This window comes from Canis lupus, chromosome 21 (assembly GCF_011100685.1).
Source record: "Canis lupus familiaris isolate Mischka breed German Shepherd chromosome 21, alternate assembly UU_Cfam_GSD_1.0, whole genome shotgun sequence".
In the NCBI taxonomy this organism is placed as follows: Eukaryota; Metazoa; Chordata; class Mammalia; order Carnivora; family Canidae; genus Canis; species Canis lupus.
Window position 1 is genome coordinate 40820951 of NC_049242.1, and position 19341 is coordinate 40840291.

At 46.7% G+C, this 19341-nt stretch overlaps 1 protein-coding gene across 1 annotated transcript in view; it reads left to right on the plus strand.

Annotated features, from left to right (window-relative positions):
* Nucleotides 1-19341, plus strand: part of OTOG (otogelin) — an 88904-nt gene that overhangs the window by 53324 nt on the left and 16239 nt on the right. The window contains 9 exon segments of the mRNA XM_038568125.1: nt 162-440; nt 2318-2435; nt 3151-3226; nt 3228-3231; nt 3722-5532; nt 6325-6493; nt 6803-6948; nt 7532-7621; nt 17668-17851. Coding sequence (XP_038424053.1) covers nt 162-440; nt 2318-2435; nt 3151-3226; nt 3228-3231; nt 3722-5532; nt 6325-6493; nt 6803-6948; nt 7532-7621; nt 17668-17851 — 2877 coding nt within the window.

Sequence of the window (19341 nt, forward strand, 5' to 3'; positions counted from 1 at the left end):
AGCCAGCAGGCAGAAGGAGGTGGGCAGGCACGGAGGAGCAGGGCTCAGCTAACCCACGGGGCGTGTTGCTGCCCTGAGTCATGGAGTGCAGATGCATGCCAGGCTCTGCCCCTCACCTGGACCCCTCTCGGCGCTCCCCTCATCCACCTGGCTCTTTACAGACCCGGATGTGGTGTCCCTGGAGGCAGCAGACAGACCCAACTTCTTCCTCCATGTCACAGCCAATGGGTCTCTGGAGCTGGCTAAGTGGCAGGGCAGCGTTGCCTTCCACCACCATGCCTCCTTCTCACTGCACCGGGGGACATGGCAGGCAGGCCTAGTGGCCCTGGAGTCACTGGCCGAGCCTGGGTCCTTCCTTTGCGTGTCGGGCCCCACGCTGGTCCTGCGGCTGTATGAGCACACGGAGGCCTTCCGCCGGGGCACGTTCTTCCGCCTTCTGGGTAGGTGTCCACCCTGCCATCACCCTCAGCCCCTCCTCAGACAGCCCTTCCTGCCCTCTCCCATCACATCCTTCCAGTTGCCCTCAAGAAGCAGAATTCCCACTGTCCTGGTACAGGGAGGCCACCTTTGGGTACTGCCCTGACCTCCATGGCGGTGGCCTAGGGTGCAGTGGGGCCTGGGGCCCAGCCAGCTGCCCGGGTCCTGCCTCCACCCACGGGCCAATTACATGGTCTAAAAATAGGACAGGCTTTGTGGGAGCAAGGTAAGAAGTGCTCCTGGCCCCAGCTTGCATAGCCCACTGGCTCAGGTTTCTTGCTGATGGGGACACATGCCTGCCCTGTGAGCTCAAAGACCGCTCCCTGGGGCACCAGGCTGAGGAGGCAGCGGTCTCCCTCTGCCCTCCATCCTGAGCAGCAATGGAGCAACTGCACGCCCCTTCCAGCTAAGGCCGGGGCGGGGGGGGGGCGGCGGTTCCTGGACTTTGCCATCCCACTGCCAGGTGGGTCTGCCCCCAAGACCTTGCTCTCTGCTTATACCCTGCAGGAAGGGATCACAATTTCTCCAGCACTCCAGGGAGGCCCCTGTGCCTCGTGCATGGGCACACGTATGTCTGTGCCTGTGGGGGCGCTTTGTGCTGCATGAATGGATCCATTTACATGTGTGCATAAATATATCTCCAACCAGCCCCTTCATTTATCACCTCCCCCACAAACCAGGCCTGGGCCAGCTCATTCTTACATTCAGTGGTCATCTATAGAGTCCGCCAATGAACGGATTCATCACTGGCTATAATGGCAAGACTTGTGTCCCTTTCTGGAAGACACTGAGGCAGAGTCGAATGAAGCCTTGGGTTCAAATCCTCACCCTAGTCCTTGGCACTCGGAGGAGCGCTGCCCACCGTCCAGCTCTGTACAGTGGGGCTGTTTGCCTCACGGGATTATTGTGAGGACGGATTGCATCTCACAGGCTTGGCTTGTAGTAGGTCCTCTCCAAATGTAAATTCTCAGCTCTTGTCTCAAGTTATCCTAGAAAAGCAGGTTTCTTCACAGTCATCAGCAAGTGTGGGGATAGAGGCGTCAGGTGGGGCTGCTCCCTCTGGCCTGTTGCGGAGCCCACGTACGTTCCCTGCTCAGGCCGTGGTTTCCGAGACTGGCCACTTGTGCTAAGATGGTCTGGGGTCTTGTCTGCCTCCACATCCCCCATTGTCTGCTTTCTCTGAGGATTCCTCATCTGTCAGGGCACTGGCCACAGGACCTTTTTTGAGGAAATCTCTCCTGGGACAGTTTAAGTTTCCCCACATCGTCTGTGCCTCAGTTTCCTTATCCATAAGGACAGGGATAATGATAGTCCTGCATCATAGGATTATTGTGAGCATTAAGAAGGAAATACTTGCGAAGATGTTGAAAGTTGTGTTCGGTGCTGTTTAGGAGTTGGCTGTTGTGTTTGTTATTATTATTACTAGCCACCAAGGGTGTAGGACCAGCCTGGCCTACCAATGTCCCAGAGGAGCAGGGTGACAGGGCAACCTTATGGAGAGGATCAGGGGTCCCCACCTTCTCTTTGGCAGCTGACTGCTCTGTAGCCACCCACCCTGGGGTTCTTGGCCCTACTCCGAGTCTCCATAGCCCCATCCCAAGGGTCCCCCAGGCACCAACCCCAACTCACAGGGGTACAGTTTTCCCTTAGGTTGGCTTTTATTTTATATTATATGTTATCATTTTACTTGATTTTTCTTTACTTTTCCTGCATGTGTCCATTTGTCTCTTCTGTGGAGCAGGGCGGGGATGGGCTGAGCTAGGATGACCTCTGTGTCCTGTCACCTGACCCTGAGCTGGTACCCAGTCTCACTCAGTCTCGGGACGGGTCACCTTTCCAGATGCCAAGCCCTCAGGGGCTGCCTACCCCATCTGTGAGTGGCGCTACGATGCTTGCACCAGCCCCTGCTTCCAAACCTGCCGGGACCCACAGGCAGCTAGCTGCCGGGACGTGCCAAGGTGAGGGGGCATGGAGTCGCGGTGTGTACATTAGTGGATTTGAGCACACACATGTGTAAGTGGGTGTGTGGTTTGCAGGCATAGGCATGAGCATGTACTGAGGTGTGTGTGTGTGCTCACACCTACTTGTGAACACATGTTTTGTGGGTGTGTGTGTGTATGCAGATGTGTGTACCAGAATGAACCTGACTTATGTGGATGGGCACATATGAATATTGATTTGTGTATGATGATGTGCATATAGTTGGGCCCTGTGTGTATTTGTGTGGGCATACCAGTGTCCATGGGCTGCACACAGCTGGGCATATGTGCACGTGTGTGAGCTGCATGTGTCAGGGTGTTGATGCAGCTGCTGTGTGTGCAGGAAGGTATACACTGATGTTTTGAGCATCTGGATGTATATGTACCTGTGTGAATGTTTTTGAGTCTTGCAGGTGTGACAGCGTACCTAAATGCTGACACATAGGAGCATGTGTGTGTGCATGCACAAGTATGTGCATAACCAGACCTCGTTCATGTTTCCCTCTTGGTCTGAGGAGCAGGAGTGTGCAAAAGCATGTAACATGCACGTTTGGGTATATGTGCTCCTGTATAAGCATCTCTGGAGGTTCATGTGACATGTGTCATAAGGAGGGATGAAGCTGTGCTCAATCCAAGTGAAAGATGATCACCCCCATATTTCAGACTACTAACTGGCCCCCTGCTCTGTCCTCAGGGTAGAAGGCTGTGTGCCTGCATGTCCCACCCCCAAGGTCCTGGACGAAGTCACACAGAGATGTGTCTACTTGGAAGGACTGTGAGTGGCCAAGACTTCTCATCCCTCCCTCAGATTCCTCTAAATCTCCAAGGTCTCCTTCACCAATCATTCCCCAGGTCCCTGGAGAAACAGGGCCAACAGAGGAGCTTCTGGAGGAGACCTTTAGAGCAGGCAGGGACCTCATCCAGTTCGTTCTTCCTATTAAACAGAATAACGTGAGGCCCAGATTGGGGGAAGGGACTGGCTTGGGGCCAGGTGGCAGGAACCCAGTACAGGCAAAGGTAGACCTGAGGTCCGTTGGCTCTGAGCTCAGGCTTTGAGGGCAGGGTCCAGACCTGCTGAGCCATCCAGTACCACAGGACAGAGGCCCCGGGGTGGGTCAGGCAGCCTGGCTGGCCATTGGAAGCTGCCTTCCCCAGGCTCACCTCGGGTGCTCGCTCAGGAGCCTCTACTTCACAGCCCTGCCTGGTGAAGACCCCCTGGGGCGGGCAGCAGACACCCACTGTTTGAGCTCCTCTCTCTGCCCCAGGCGTGGAGCCCGTGGATTTGGTTCGCACAGAGGAGTCTCTTGGCAACGAGACTCTGCCTCCCAGTCAAGAGCTGCCCACTCTCAGTGGCAAGGAGCTGCAGTTTCCGCAGGAAGCTCCTGGGGCACCCTCCCACAGGCCACGGCTCACTCCAGCTGCCCCGCTCACCACAGCCCTGAACCCACCCGTGGCAGCTACTGAGGGGCCAGGGCTGACTCCAGGCCCTACCCAGGCCACGCTGTGGCAGCCGCTGGGGGTCACTGCATCCAACCTCCCTGCCCACCCCACAGAGCCCCCAGCCAGTAAGAGAGTGACTGCCAGCCACCTGGCCACCCCCTTTACCCCAGAGTCCTCATCCCTGGCCCTTCCGCAGCAGACACTCACACCTAGCATGGGGTCAGGTGCTGTGAAGACGACTAGGGTGACCGTGACCTTTGCAGGGATCCCCAACATCACAGTATCCTCCCGGTCAGCCCCTGCACCTCGCTTCCCACTCATGACCAAAGCTGTGACAGTACCAGGCCCTGGCTCCTTGCCTATGAAGACCACCCCCCTCCAGCCCTTCCCAAGCCTGGAGTTGCCTGCAAGTTCCTCCTCCAGGCCTGTGGCTTCCCCTGCAGTGACCTCCAGGCTTCCCACTTCCTTGGGATCCCACAAGGCTTTGCTGACAACTGCAGTCACAAAGGCCAAGAGCAGGACAGGGATGCCCCAGCCCATACAGGCCCAGAGCGTTTCCAGTCCCAGCGGCCCCCTAGCCGAGGGTAGAACAACAGCAGAACAGGTTCCTGTCAGCGCTCTGGCTACCAAGAGACGGGAGCTGGGAGGCAGCTCACCCACACCCACAGAGAGGCAGCCTGGGCCCCCCCAGCCCACGGGCATACCAGCATCCTCACTTCCAAGACCCGTCCCCACTGCCCCACTCCACCCCACCCACCAAACCACCAGAGCCACCAGGCCCCCAGCTCTGCCCCCAGGGACCACAGCTGCCACCAGCCAGTCCACAGTTGCACATGGGCTGGGGGTCACACCCTTTGTGTCCCTGGACTCAACTCGGCCACCACAACTCCTCTCTGGCCTGCCTCTCGATACCAGCCTGCCCTTGGCCAAGGTGGGCACCTCGGCCCCAGTGGCCACACGTGGGTCCAAGGGTTCCATCATCACCCTTCCACTCCATCAGCAGGCCGCATCTCCCACTGTGGCCACGACTGCACCTACTCAGACACTCAGCTCAGCTCTGCCTCTCATCCCTGCTGTCGTGGCCCAGGTAGACCTACCCAGTCACGTACCCCCTCAGGCAGCGGGCACGGCACCAGGCCTGCTTCCGGGAGCCACACTGCCAGCCTCTGGAGTCATGGCCATGGCCGGGGGGGCAGCCTCCACACTATCTGCTGCCCCACAGAAGAGCACCACGGAGAAGATGGCCATCCTGTCCAAGCAAGTGTCCCTGCCCTCCTGGATATATGGCCCTGCCCAGGGTACGCCCACAGAACTCACACCTGCTGTGGCCCACACTCTTGCTACCTTGGCACCTGAGGCTGGTGGCCCCTGGGCTGTCACAGTGCCACTGGCACCCACATCCTACCCCTTGAGTCGTGTCTCAGCCAGGACCGCCTCCCGAGAGAGCTCACTTGTTCTGCTCCCTCAGCTGGCCGAGGCCCATGGGACCTCGGCTGGGCCTCAGCTCCCAGCAGAGCTGGGGGCAGAGGCCACCACCAAGCAGTCTGGACGCTCAGCCCCAGCCCAGAGCATCGCAGCGAGTTCGGCTGTGACCGTGACAGCCATCACTGAGGACGATACATCTGCTACCTGTGTCGTGAGTGACTTGTCAGCCCACCTCTGTGTGGTCCCTCCATGCCCCTCTCTCCCCAGCCACATGGCTGGGTCACCATCCTGGAGTCACATTCCTCATGGTCTGTGGCAGCTTCTCCTTCACCAGCCGCCAGGCTGCAGGATGGGGGTTCAGTCACCCCCCTCACCTTTGCCCTACACTCTGGAGCCTGACAAATTCTCCAGGCTGCTCTGGGCCCCTGATGTCATAGCAACCTCATCGTTCCCCTAGGGCTGATTGGATGACTTAGTATGACAACACGAGTGTGCTGGTGTGTGTATGTTTGTGTCCGTAGAGCCATGTGGGCCTATGTGTGCATAGTTTACGTGTGTGAGACTCAGGGTGAGCAGTCATATATCTTTGTGTGTGTGATAGATTGTGTCATAAGACTGTATGTGCTTTTGTAAGAAAGATAAAGAGGTTGTGTGTGCACACGTGCACGCATGGGTATGCTCAGGTTTCTCTGCGTCTGAGCTAGTGCGTCTGTACCCCTGTGTATCTGGAGCTCTCCACAAGGGCTGGGCAGATACGCAGAAGTCTCTGGGAGTCAGGCCCCTGACCCCAATCTCATGCTCAGCCCTTCCCCAGGTTCCAGTGGCATGTTGGGTGGGTGGAGGGTGAGGACCCCACTCCCTGGTTGTCTTGCTGCTGGGTCCCCCTGCCCTGCTCTGACCGACAGTGGAAAGGATCTTATGCCCTTAGGTTTGAGACAGGGAGTAGTGAGTGGCTGCTGCCCTGGGCTGGGTACTCATGCTGTCCCTCCACCCTGTGTCCTAGCCAATCGCTGAACAGGACTGCGTCCGTCACATCTGCCTGGAGGGCCAGCTGATCCGAGTGAATCAGTCCCAGCACTGTCCCCAGGGTGCCACACCCCCTCGCTGTGGGGTCCTGGGCCTCGCAGTGAGGGTGGGCGGCGATCGCTGCTGCCCCCTCTGGGAATGTGCCTGTGAGTCCTGGGGTCTACTAGGTCCTCCCCAAGCATGACCTCAGCCCCTTACCTGTCTGCTGCTTGGCGTCAGGGTGACTCTGACCTGAATGTATTCTCTAATGGGATCTCTTGTCTCAGTGTGACCCCTGACCTGGCAGGTCCCCTACTCTTGCAACCTCATCTCTATGATGCCTGCTCTGAGTGACTCTCCAGCCCCCAGGACCTCCGAATCACCCAGGAAAAGGCCAAGGTGCCTACCCTCTGTTCCTGGGTAGCCCTGGCCCCAGAAGCATCTGTTTAGTCTTCTCTTCCCTGTCCCTCCCCCAGGCCGATGCTCAATCTTCCCTGATCTAAGCTTCGTGACCTTCGATGGGAGCCACGTAGCCCTGTTCAAGGAGGCTATCTACATCCTCACCCAGAGCCCCAGCGAAATGGTCACCGTCCATGTCCTTGACTGCAAAAGCGCCAACCTGGTGACTGCCCCTTGCTCCCTTTCCTGCTGGGGCCTCAGGATTTGACTAGGTTTGGAGGGAGATTGAGTAGTGAATTGGGTTTTGAGGGGTGCCAGCGGCGAGGACAGAGGCAGAAGCCCCTAGTAGCTCCTTCTGTCAGGGGTTTCCTGGAATGGATATGGGGAGAAACGGTGAGTGGAGCGCACTGCCTCCTGGCCCTCCCTGGGCCCTGCACCATTCTCAGCTTGTCCCAGCTGCGTAGGCCCAGGTGGGAGGCTCCAAGTGCAGAGGAGCTGGGATACCCCTCAGGGGTATGGCCTGTGGCCAAGGATGCTGGCTGCAGAGAATCACCTCCTAGGATATCCTCATGAGCCAGGTGGAAGGAGGCAGGGTTTTTTGGTTTGTTTTTGCTCCTGGGCTTACAGGCAGTCAGGTAGAACCAGAAATGTTCCATGGGATTCTGTGCAGCATCTGCACGGCTCTGACGAGTGCCTCTGGTGTGTTGAGAGGGGGTGGCAGGGAAAGTGTGCTCACAGTGGCTCCCCAGGAGGAGGAGGCAACAGGACTGGGCTCTGAGCTGATGAGGTTTGGGCTCTCTCTGTAGGGGCACCTGAACTGGCCCCCGTTCTGTCTGGTGATGCTGAATGTGACTCACCTGACCCATCAGGTCACCATTGACCGTTTCAGCCGGAAGGTGAGTGCCTCAAAAGCCAGTTCTTCCTAGGGCTGCAATCAGGCAAGGAGCAAGGCATCCAGGGTTGGAGAGGTCTTGAGGCTAATTCATGACTGGGGGCAAGGGTGGGGAGGGACCCTTTTAAAGAAGAATAGTGCAAAAGTGGATATATTTGTAAGTGATTTTAATTAAACCATTTGTGGCCACTCTAATGTCAGAGGAGGACAGGTACCAGGAGGAATATTGTGAATGAGGAGAAGTTAGAATGGCAAGGGACAGTGACCTCAAATGATTGTGGTTAAAATATCTACTTCTGCAGTCTTTATAAAAATATATGCCCATTGACACATTTCTAGAGCCCCTTCCAAGAAGGGGGCTGTATAAGTGAGGAGCCCTGATTTTAAGCTTCAGGAGTTTTACATTAAGCCCACCTCTGCCAATGAGGCTGGTGTCCAACTGCACCCCACCCTGTGTGGTACCCTCCTGGGGGTCTGCTTTGCTCCTCCCAGCAGGTGAGTAACAGGGGCTGATTCATCTCCTCCTCTGGTCCGAAAGTCCTGACTCTCCCCACCCATTCCTGAGCCAACACCTGCAGCCCCTCCTGTTGGCATGTGCCCTTGAATGCCAAACATAGGGCCACCACACCCCATGGAACTCTCGGGAACAGGGGCTTTGGGGAGTGGGTTTTCCATGAGATAGAAGCTTATACAAAGAACTCCCTGGGTTTCATCCATTAGGTTTTTTAATTTTTCCATTAAAAATATTTAAGGTATAACTTACCTACAGTAAAATTCACCGTTGTTAGTGTACAATTCTACAAGTTTTAACAAACACCCACAGTCCTGTAACCACCACCACAGTCGTGATAGAGAACAGCTCCATCACCCTTAATTGTTGCCCTGTGCCATTTTGTTGTCAACTCCTCTCCCACCTCTGACAACCACTGTTCCTGTCCGTATAGTTTTGCCTCTTCCAGAATGTCATACACATGGAATCAGAGTATTTAGTAAGATTCATTCACATTGTGTGTATCAGGAGTTCATTGATTTTTCTTCCTGAGGAGTATTCCGTTGTAATGATGTACACTGTTTATTTATCTCCATTCATCAATTGAAAGACATTTGGGTTGTTTCCAGTTTGGGGTGATAACAAATAAAGCTGCAATAAGCATTTACATAAAGGTTTTTTTTTTTATTGAAGTATAGTTAACATACAATGTTACATTAGTTGCCTGTGTACAGCAGTGATTCAACATTTCCGTACATTACTCAGTGCTCATCACTATAATTGCAGACACCACTTATCACCATATGTTATTGCAATCTTATTGATTGTTTTCCTGCTGCACTTTTCATTTTCATGACATATATTTTATAACTTGGAGTTTGAACCCCTTAATTCCCTTTTTTTTTAAAATTTTTATTTATTTTATGATAGTCACACAGAGAAAGAGAGAGAGAGCAGAGACACAGGCAGAGGGAGAAGCAGGCTCCATGCATCAGGAGCCCGATGTGGGATTCGATCCCAGGTCTCCAGGATCGCGCCCTAGGTCAAAGGCAGGTGTCAAACCGCTGCGCCACCCAGGGATCCCCCCTTAATTCCCTTTATCTATTTCATCATTTCCCCATCCCTTCCTCCCCTCTGGCAACCACCAGTTTGTTCTCTGTAGTTAAGTCTGGTTTTTGGTCGGTTGGTTGGCTCTTTTCTTCTTTCCTTCTTTCCTTCCTTCCTCCATTCCTTCCTTCATTCGTTTTGTTTTTTTTTTTAGATTCCACATGTAAGTGAAATCATGGGCCACTTGCCTTTCTCTGTTTGACTTATTTCACAAAGCACAATACCTTCTAGGGCCCATCCATGTTGCCACAAATGGCAAAAGCTCATTCTTTTTTATGGTCAAGTAATATTTGTGTGTGTGTGTGTGTGTGTGTGTGTGTGTACAAAAGATGTATCTCTTTTTTATCCATTCATCTATGGATGGACACTTGGGTTGTTTCCATATCTTGGCTATTATAACCAATGCTGCTATAAACATAGGGGTGCCTATATCCCTTTGAATTAGTGTTTTTGTTTTCTTTGGGTGAATACCCACTAGTGGAATTACTAGATCATATAGTATTTCTATTTTTAATTTCTAAAGAAACTTCTATACTGTGTCCCACAGTGGCTGCACCAATTTATATTCCCAAGCAGTTCACAACAGTTTTTTTTTTTCCACATCTTCACGAATACTTATTATTTCTTGCTTTTTTTTATTCTAGCCATTCTGACTGGTGTCAGGTTCTCTCTTGTGGTTTTCACTTGCATTTTCCTGATGACTAGTGATTTTGAGTACCTTTTCATGTGTCTGTTGGCCACCTGTATGTCTCCTTGGGAAAAACATTCAGATCCTCTGCCCATTTTTTAGTTTTTTTTGTTTGTTTGTTTGTTTGTTTGTTTTTTGGTGTTGAGTTTTAAGTCATTCTAACAGATATGTAATAAGATCTTACCGTGGTTTTAATTTGCACCTCCCTAATTGCTGATAATATTGAACATATTTTCCTGGGTTTGTTTTCCATGGTATACCCTCTTTGATGACATGTCTGTTCAAATCTTTTGCACATTTTAAAGATTATAATGTGTTTTATTGAGTTTGAGAATTTTTTGTATGTTTTGGATACAGGTCCTTATCAGATATAAGTATTATCTCCCTTGCCTGGGTAGCTCATCGGTTTAGCGCCACCTTCGGCCCAGGGTGTGATCCTGGAGTCCCGGGATCAAGTCTACATCAGGCTCCCTGCATGGAGCCTGCTTCTCCTTCTGCCTGTGTCTCTGCCCCCCCCCCCCCTCTCTGTCTCTCATGAATAAATAAAATCTTTTAAAAAAATTATTATCTCCCAGTCTGTGACATGTTTTTTCAATCACCTACAAGTGTCTTTCAAAGGGCAGAAGTTTTTAATTTTGGTAGAGTCCAAATATCAGTTCTTTCTTTTTTCTTTTCTTTTTTTTTTTTTAAGATTTTATTTATTTATTCATGATAGTCACACAGAGAGAGAGAGAGAGGCAGAGACACAGGCAGAGGGAGAAGCAGGCTCCATGCAGGGAGCCCGATGTGGGATTCGATCCCGGGTCTCCAGGATCACGCCCTGGGCCAAAGGCAGGCGCCAAACCTCTGTGCCACCCAGGGATCCCAGTTCTTTCTTTTTTGGATCATGATTTTGGTATTCTATCTAATAGACCTTTGCCTGATGCAAGGTCTCAAAGATTTTCTCTTACATTTTCTTCTAGCAGTTTAATAGTTTCAGGTATTACTTTTAAGTGTATATTGTACTTTAAGTTAATTTTTATAAATAGTATGATATATGGGTCAAGATTCTTTTTTCTTTTGCATATGGATGTTCTGGCATCATTTGTTAAAAAAGACTATCCTGCCTCAATTGACTCGTCTTTGCACTTTTGTCAAAAATCAGCTGACCATTAATGCTTGGGTTTACTTCTGGACTTTTAATATCTGTCTTTTCACCAGTGCCATAGGATCTTGATAACTGTTACTTTTTTTTTTTTTTTTTTTTTATTTATTTATGATAGTCACACAGAGAGAGAGAGAGAGAGGCAGAGACATATAGGCAGAGGGAGAAGCAGGCTCCATGCACCGGGAGCCCGACGTGGGATTCGATCCCAGGTCTCCAGGATCGCGCCCTGGGCCAAAGGCAGGCGCTAAACCGCTGCGCCACCCAGGGATCCCGATAACTGTTACTTTTTATTAAAATTTCATTAAAATCAGGTTGTATGAGTCTTCTAACTTCCTTTTCAAAATTATGTTGGCAATTTTAATTCTTTTATATTTCCATATAAATTTAAAATAAGCTTATTGATTTCTATAGAAAACCTTGCTGGGATTTTGATTGGAATTACATTAAATATATAATTATTTAGGGGGAGAATTACAACGTGAACATTAGTGAGCTTTCTAAGCCATGAACACAATATATCTTTTTATTTAAATCTTCTTTGATTTTTTTTCATTGGTGTTTTGTAGTTTTCATTGTAAGATCTTACACGTTTTGTTAGATTTATCTCTAAAAATTTCATATTTCTGATCCTATTGTAAATGATTCTTTTCTTTTTATTTCATTTTCTGATCTCATATTGCTAATATATACAAATACAATTTTTTTTGCATTTTTTAAAAAAAATGCCATTAGGTTTTTCATTCAGCTGATTGTGTGTACACATGAGTTTTGCATATTGACCTCTTATCTTACAACTTGCTAAACTCACTTATTAGTTCTTGTAAATTCTTCCAGTTTTTCTGCATAGTTGTTTATATCTTTCCTAAATAGAGACAGCTTTGCTTCTTCCTTTCCAATGAGTATTCATTTTATTTATTGTTCTTACCTACTGCACTGGTTAGGGCCTCTAATATGATGTTGAGGGAGTGAGCGCCAATATCCTTGTCTTGTATCTGATCTTAGGGAGAGGGCATCCAGTCTTTCACTATAAAGCAGGAAGTTTTTATAGATATCCTTTATCAGGTGATGAAAGTTTCTTCTATTTGTAATTTGCTGAGAGTTTTTATTACTATGAAAGATGTTAATTTTGTCAGAACTTTTTTCTGCATCTACTAGAATAATCATATTGTTCTTTTTCTTTAGACTTTTCACCCAAAATTACAGTTTTGGGTTTACTTAAAAAGGGAAAGATTTTCAAATTTTTAAAAAATAAATAGCTTATGAAGAATAGTAGTTCTATTTAGAGATCATTTTTTAAAGATTTATTTATTTGAGAGAGAGGTGGAGAAAGGACAGAGAGAAAGAGAGAGAAACCTTCAAGTAGACTCCCTGCTGAGCCCGGAGCCCTATGCCGGGCTCAATAAGAGGCTCAATTCCAGGACCCTGAGATCACAACCTGAGCTAAAATCAAGAGCTGGATGCTTAACCAATTGAGCCACCCCGGTGACCCATTAAACTCATCATATACTCTTGCTATCCTTTTAATGTCTGTAGGATCTGTATCCATGTACTCTATCTCATTCCTAATATTAGTAATTTGTGTCTTTTCTTTTTCCTGACCAGTCTGCCTAGAGGTTTGTCAAATGTTTTTTTCCTTAAAGAATGTTTTTATTGTTTTTTTCTGTTTTCTATTTTATCAATTTTTCCCCTTATCTTTGTTATTTTATTGCTTCTGATTCCTTTGGGTTGAATTTACTCTCCTTCTTCTAGTTTATTAAGGTGATAGCTTAGTTCACTGATTTGAGACCTTTCTGCTTTATCTAATATAAGCATCTAGTGCTATTATTTTATCTTTAGACACTGATTTAGCAGCATCTTAAAAACTTGATACACTGTGTTTTCAGTTTCATTAAGTTTAAAATAGTTTAAAATTTTCCTTTGGATTTTTATTTGACCCATGAGTTATTTACAAGTGTTTTTCTTTAGTCTCCAAATATTTTGTGATTTTTCCAGCTGTCTTTCTGTTACTGATTTCTAACTTAATTTCACTGTGTTCAGAGAACATATTTTATCTAACATTGATCCTTTTATATTTAGTGAGACTTCTTTTATGTGTCAGAATATACTCTATCTTATACATGTGTATTCTCATGTTGAGTGGAGTGTTCTGTGAATGTCAGGTCAAGTTCACTGAGAGTGTTGTTCATGCCTTCTAAATCCATATTCATTTCCTACTTGTTCTATCAATCATTGAGAGAGAAGTTTTTGGAATTTCTGAGTATAATTGCTGATTTGTCCATTTTTCCTTGGAGTTTTATCGTTTTTTTTTTTTTCAGATTTTTGAAATTGTTATTTGATGTATAACATTTAGGATTGTTATGCCCTCTTGTTGAATTAACTCCTTTATCAGTGTGAAATGGCGTTTTTATCCTGGTAAAAGTCTTTGTTCTGAATTCTGCTTTGTCTGATTCATCTATAATAGTGATTCCAGTTTTATTTTGATTAGTGACAGCATGTATACCCAATGAATATATCTAAGAGAAATCTTCTTCCATCCCTTTTCTTTTAACCTATTTGTGTCTTTTTACTTAAAGCAGGGTTTTGTAGGGAAGGAATAGTTGGCTCTTCCTTTTCTCTTATCCAATCTGCCAATCTCTGCCTTTTAATTGGGAGATGTTTGGACCATTTACACTTAATTTGGTCATCAATATGATTAGATTTGTATATAACATAATGTTGGCATTTGTTTTCTATTTGTCCCATCTGCTTTTCATTCTGCTCCCTTTCCTCTTTTTCTGCCTTATTCTGGGTTATTTTTAATGATTGCATTTTATCTTCTCTGTTGGATTATTATCTGTACATTTTACTCTACATTTGTTATAAACTCCACAATACATCATTATGGTTTTTCCTTAAGCAGTCAATTATCTTCTAACATGGTTTTTAAAATAAGAAAAGTTTATATTATCCACATCTTTATCATTCCTGGTGTCCTTTATTTCTTTGTGTAGATCTGGATTTCCATCTGGATATCACTTTCTTCTGTCTGAAGGACTTCCATTAACATTCTTATAGTGCAAATCTGCTGGTATCTGCAAAAGTTTTTTTTAAGATTTTATTTATGTATTTATTTGAGAGAGAGAAAGAGTGAGAGAGAGAGGAGCAGGGTGGGGGAGCGGGAGAGGAAAAGAATTTCAAGCAGACTCTGCACTGAGTGCCAAGCCTCATGTGGTGGCTTGATCCCACAACCCTGAGATCATGACCTGAACCAAAAATGAAAGTTGGATACTTAGTGGACTGACCAACGCAGGTGCCCCTGAAAAAGTTTTTATGTCACCTTCATTTTTAAAGATATTTTAACTGAGTTTAGAATTATATGTTAATTTTTCTTTCATCACTTTAAAGATTTTGCTCCACTATCTTTTCTTTTTAAATTGAGATAAATTGACCTAACATAAAATTAATCATTAATCTCCCTAGCCCTGACAACTACAGATATGCATTCTGTCTATAGATTTGCTTATTTCTAGATATCTCATATAAATGGAGTCTGCAATATGTGAATTTTATGTCTGGCTTCTTTCATTTAGCATGTTTCTGAGGTTCATCCATGTTATAGCATCTACCAGGTTTTTTTTCATTTTTTTTTATGGCTGAATAATATTCCATTGTGTGTGTGTGTGTGTGTGTGTGTGTGTGTGTGTGTATATACACACACAACAGTTGTTTATCTGTGCATTTATTGCTGGCCATTTGGGCCATTTCCACCTGTTGACTATTGTGTATAGTGCTGCTATAAATTTCTACTGTCTTTCACTTTGTTTATTTCCACAACGATATCATCTATCATTCTGATCTTTGTTTCCCTACTTTTTTTTTTTTTTTTTTTTTTTACTGTTTTTACAATTTTCCTTCTATCATTGTTTTTAAGCAGTTTGGTTAAGACATGCTTGGTAATTCATTTCTCTTTCAGAGACTCTAATTACACATATATTAGGCCAGTTAAAGTTGTCCCACAGATCACTTATGCTTTATTCATCTTTTTTTGGTCTTTTTTTTCTTTCTGTGTTCCATTTTAGATAGCCTCTATTGCCCTATTTTTAAGTTCATTCATATTTTCATCTATGGTGTGTAATCATCATCTATTAATCCCATTCAGTATAGTTTTCATCTCAGATATTAATTGTACTTTTTCATCTCTAGAAGTTTGATTTGGGTCTGTTGGTATCTTCCACATCTTGCCCTAAAAATTTTGTTTTCCATTACTGTTTGAAAATATTGAATATAGTTTCAATGATTGCTTTTTATACCCCTGACTATTAATTTTATCATATTTTTTATTTCTGGGTCAATTCTAACTGATTTTTCCCACTTCATTATGGGCTGTACTTTCCTGCTGCTTTGGGTTACTGACAATTTTTTTTGGATTGCAGACATTGGGTTTTGCCTTGTTGGATACTGAATATCCTTTTCTTTTTCAGTTTTGTACTAGTTATACTACTTGGAAGCAATTCAATCCATCTGAGGCTTGCTTTGTTGAGTGGAGCCCATGTAGTTTTATCCTAAGTGATTTTATTCTATATTTTTTCTTCTAAGTAGTGATTCCTCACTACTGAAGCAGTAGCCTTCTCATACCCTACCCTATGCCCTATGTATTTGCACTATAACTGGTGGTGTTTCTAACTATTCCCAGCCAGGCATAAGTCCTAGGAATTTGTCTGTTCTTTATTTATTTATTTATTTATTTATTTATTTATTTATTTATTTATTTATTTTTTAAGATTTTATTTATTCATGAGAGAGAGAATCGGAGACACAGGCAGAGGGAGAAGCAGGCTCCCTGCAGGGAGCCCGATGTGGGACTCGATCCCAGGTCTCCAGGATCATGCCCTGGGCCAAAGGCAGGTGCTCAACTGCTGAGCCCCCCCAGGGATCTCCCCTGTCTGTTCCTTTTAGGTGATTGTTTTCCTGGACTCAAGTAGCTTTCCCACCTGCATACACTGGTCAGTATTCATACACAGGGTCAGGATAGGATGAGAGAGGGATTGTCTACAGAACTTCTGAGCATGTGCATTCTCTCTCTCTCTCTCTCTCTCCCTCCCTCTTTTTTTTTCTCTCCCCAGCTCTCTTCCCTTCAGCATCTTGCTCTGCAAACTCCAGCTATCATGCCCTCCATGAACTCCCAACTCTTGTTCATAAACTCAGAGAGCCCACCGGGCTCTGCCTGGGTTCCTTCTTCCTTTCTACACCATGGCCTAGAGACTTCCTCTAAGCAATAACTGGGTAATCATAAGGCTCTCCTCATTTGTTTCCCCTTTCTCAGGGATCATTCTCTTATGCTGCCAACTGTTCAATGTCTGAAAACTATTGTTTCATGTAACTTGTCAGGTTTTAAAAAATATTTTATTTATTTTTTCATGAGAGGCAGAGAGAGAGAGAGAGAGAGAGAGGCAGAGACACAGGCAGAGGGAGAAGCAGGCTCCATGCAGGGAGTCCGACGTGGGACTCGATCCTGGGACTCTAGGATCACGCCCTGGGCCAAAGGCAGGCACTAAACTGCTGGGCCACCGGGGCTGCCCAATTTGTTAGGTTTTTTGATTGTTTAAGGCAAGAGGGAATATCCAGTCCTTATTACTCCATCTTGGTCAGAAGCTAAAGCCCTACTCTTTAGTTTTGAATATTTGTCCTTTGTCATTATTTGAACATAGGGTTCTGTGAACACAGATGAAGAACCCTGGGCTTCAGAGGAGTGTTCATTCCCAGAGCTAAGAGATGATTCCAGGTTCATGAAGCCCCAGCCCCTCTCTGCACAGCTAGGAAGGCTCAGGCTGAAAGACCAGGGATTTCCCAAGGTCAAAGTTTTCCAACACAGAGGTTCCTGTCCTGGATAATTTACAAAGCAATTAATAAAACAGTGATTCTTGTAGGAGAGGGAGGTATGAAGTCATTATAAATATTTTAAGATTCTAGTCTTTTCATCTCCTACTTCTACAAAGTAAAACTAATAATCCATAGTGCATATAAATTTAACCTTGTCAATATGTAGCAGAGGTTGTAGCTTTGAATTTAAAGAGTTTGAGAGAGTTAGGGTGTATTGCATATTTAACAAACATTGATTGAGACCCCAATTTATGTCAGGCCCTAAGGCAGGTGCTGGGGATTCAAAGGTGGATCAGTAAGAGTCTCTGCCCTTAAGAAATTCAGAGTCCATCTGGTGCCTCAATGAGGGGACAAACAGATTCCACCCTAATGGTCAGCAGAGAGATGAGGAGGTCCCAGAGAAGGGGTGCCCATGCCAGAGGCTGGAGGATATAGGAAAAATCTCCCAGAAGAAATGATCTGGGCAGAATCAGGAAAGAAGAGAGTGATTAGGAGGTCTCAAAGTGTGTGTTTGCTTGGGCACAGGGATATAGCCTGCCTCTCACTGTTGTATTTTATGTTTCATCATTTTGTGCTCATAAACATGGTTTCAGAATTCTTTGATGCCACCTTGAACAGTGTCTCAGTCATATGTATCTGAAACAGAGCCTGTCACATAGCTTGATACTGTTTGTTGGATAAATGGATGGATGGATGAATGGACGGACAGACAGATGGACAGACAAGCTGTGCTCACATTGAATACCCTCCCCCCACAAGGTGACTGTGGACTCACAGCCTGTCTGGCCTCCTGTGAGCAGACATGGATTCAGAATTGAGGACACAGGCCACATGTACGTGATCCGGACACCATCACACACCCAGATCCAGTGGCTCCACAGCTCAGGACTCATGATCCTGGAGGCCAGCAAAACCAGCGAGGCCCAGGGCCGTGGCCTGTGCGGTGAGGTGGGACCCAGCTGGGGGAGAGGGGATGCTTTTTGGGCCCACGTCGGCCCCCAGACACAGGCTCCCCTGTGTGAAGCCAGGGAAAGGTGGAACAGAGGGCCAGGCCAGAGGTGGCACCAGCAGAGCTGCCAGGGCAGAGAGACTTAATGTTGTATGTTCTGGGGCTGAAGCTGCCAGCAGGGAGATGGCGCAGGACTCTGGCCTCCGCCAGTTGTCACTTTAACTGGGATTGTCTGTCAGCTTCCCTGATAGTTTCCTAATACCAGATAATCCTTCCTGTCTGCATATGCCTGGGCACTTCACAAAACACTTCCACACTCTGATCTCACTTATTGCAGGTCATCCACACAACAACCCTAAGAGATGACCATTGAACTACAGAAGAAAGTGGGCTCAGAGAGGTTAAGTGGCTTGCCTAAGCTCACACAGCAGAACTGCCACAACACATAGAACTAGAGCTCTTCAGACCACAGCATGACTGCAGAGCATGCCCTAAGGGACTGAATGTCTTTGGATAAGGAAAGGGTACAAGGGGAGTCTGAGTGTGGACTGCTGCTCCCCCACAGAGCAACCATGACAGACGGACATCATGATGATGATGGAAGACATAGGAACACACACACTCACACCCTCACATGCCCTTCCTCCATAAACCTGCACCATTTTGGTCATTGACACTCATACTCCTGTATGCAGAATGCCCTCTACACGTGAACTGACACGTGTAAGTCTGCTCCCTGCTCATTCTTTCATTTACTTACCATCACAGGACAGATAGTCGGCAAAACAGGCAAAAATCTGTTTTATGAAACTATTTGTACTGACTTACTGTTAGAAAAATCTCTCTTTATACACACACACACATGCATGCACACACACACCCAGCACTGCCACTACTCTACCATCTTCTTCTCACCATTTCTTCCTTCTACTGTTTATGCCTGGCAAGGAATGCTGTGCTCAGCAGTAATATTCTTCCGAGGATACCTTGTGACACCCTTCGGTGACTCAAGGCCAAGACCAAAAACGCAACCACTGGGACCATCAATAAAATCTGAAGGTTTTGTAGTAGATCATGCTTTATATTCATGAAACTGGTGGCTAGAGGTGTCAGAGCAGAAGTCAGCTAATTTATCTCTATTTTATCTAAACTAGCACTTAGAGTCCCTGGCACCCTACTGGGCAACTAGGGGGACTACTGAGAGAGTAAAAAAATGAGTCTAAAGAAAAATGAACCTTTGCACTCAGAGCAAGGACAACCCTGCAAACCAAAACCCGTCCTCCAGAACTGGGAAGGTCATGGAGGGGGGCATCTGAGGGGCTGTGGAAGGAAGGACTTCTGACAAAGCGTTTTAGGCAGAGGGAGCAGCATAAGAAGGTCAAGGGCAGGGAAGTGTGTATTTGGAGCCTAGAGCATGAGAGATGAAGCTGGAAGTTAAAGTCATTTTAGAAGCTGTGACAGAGAAACTTCAGCCCCACCCCATT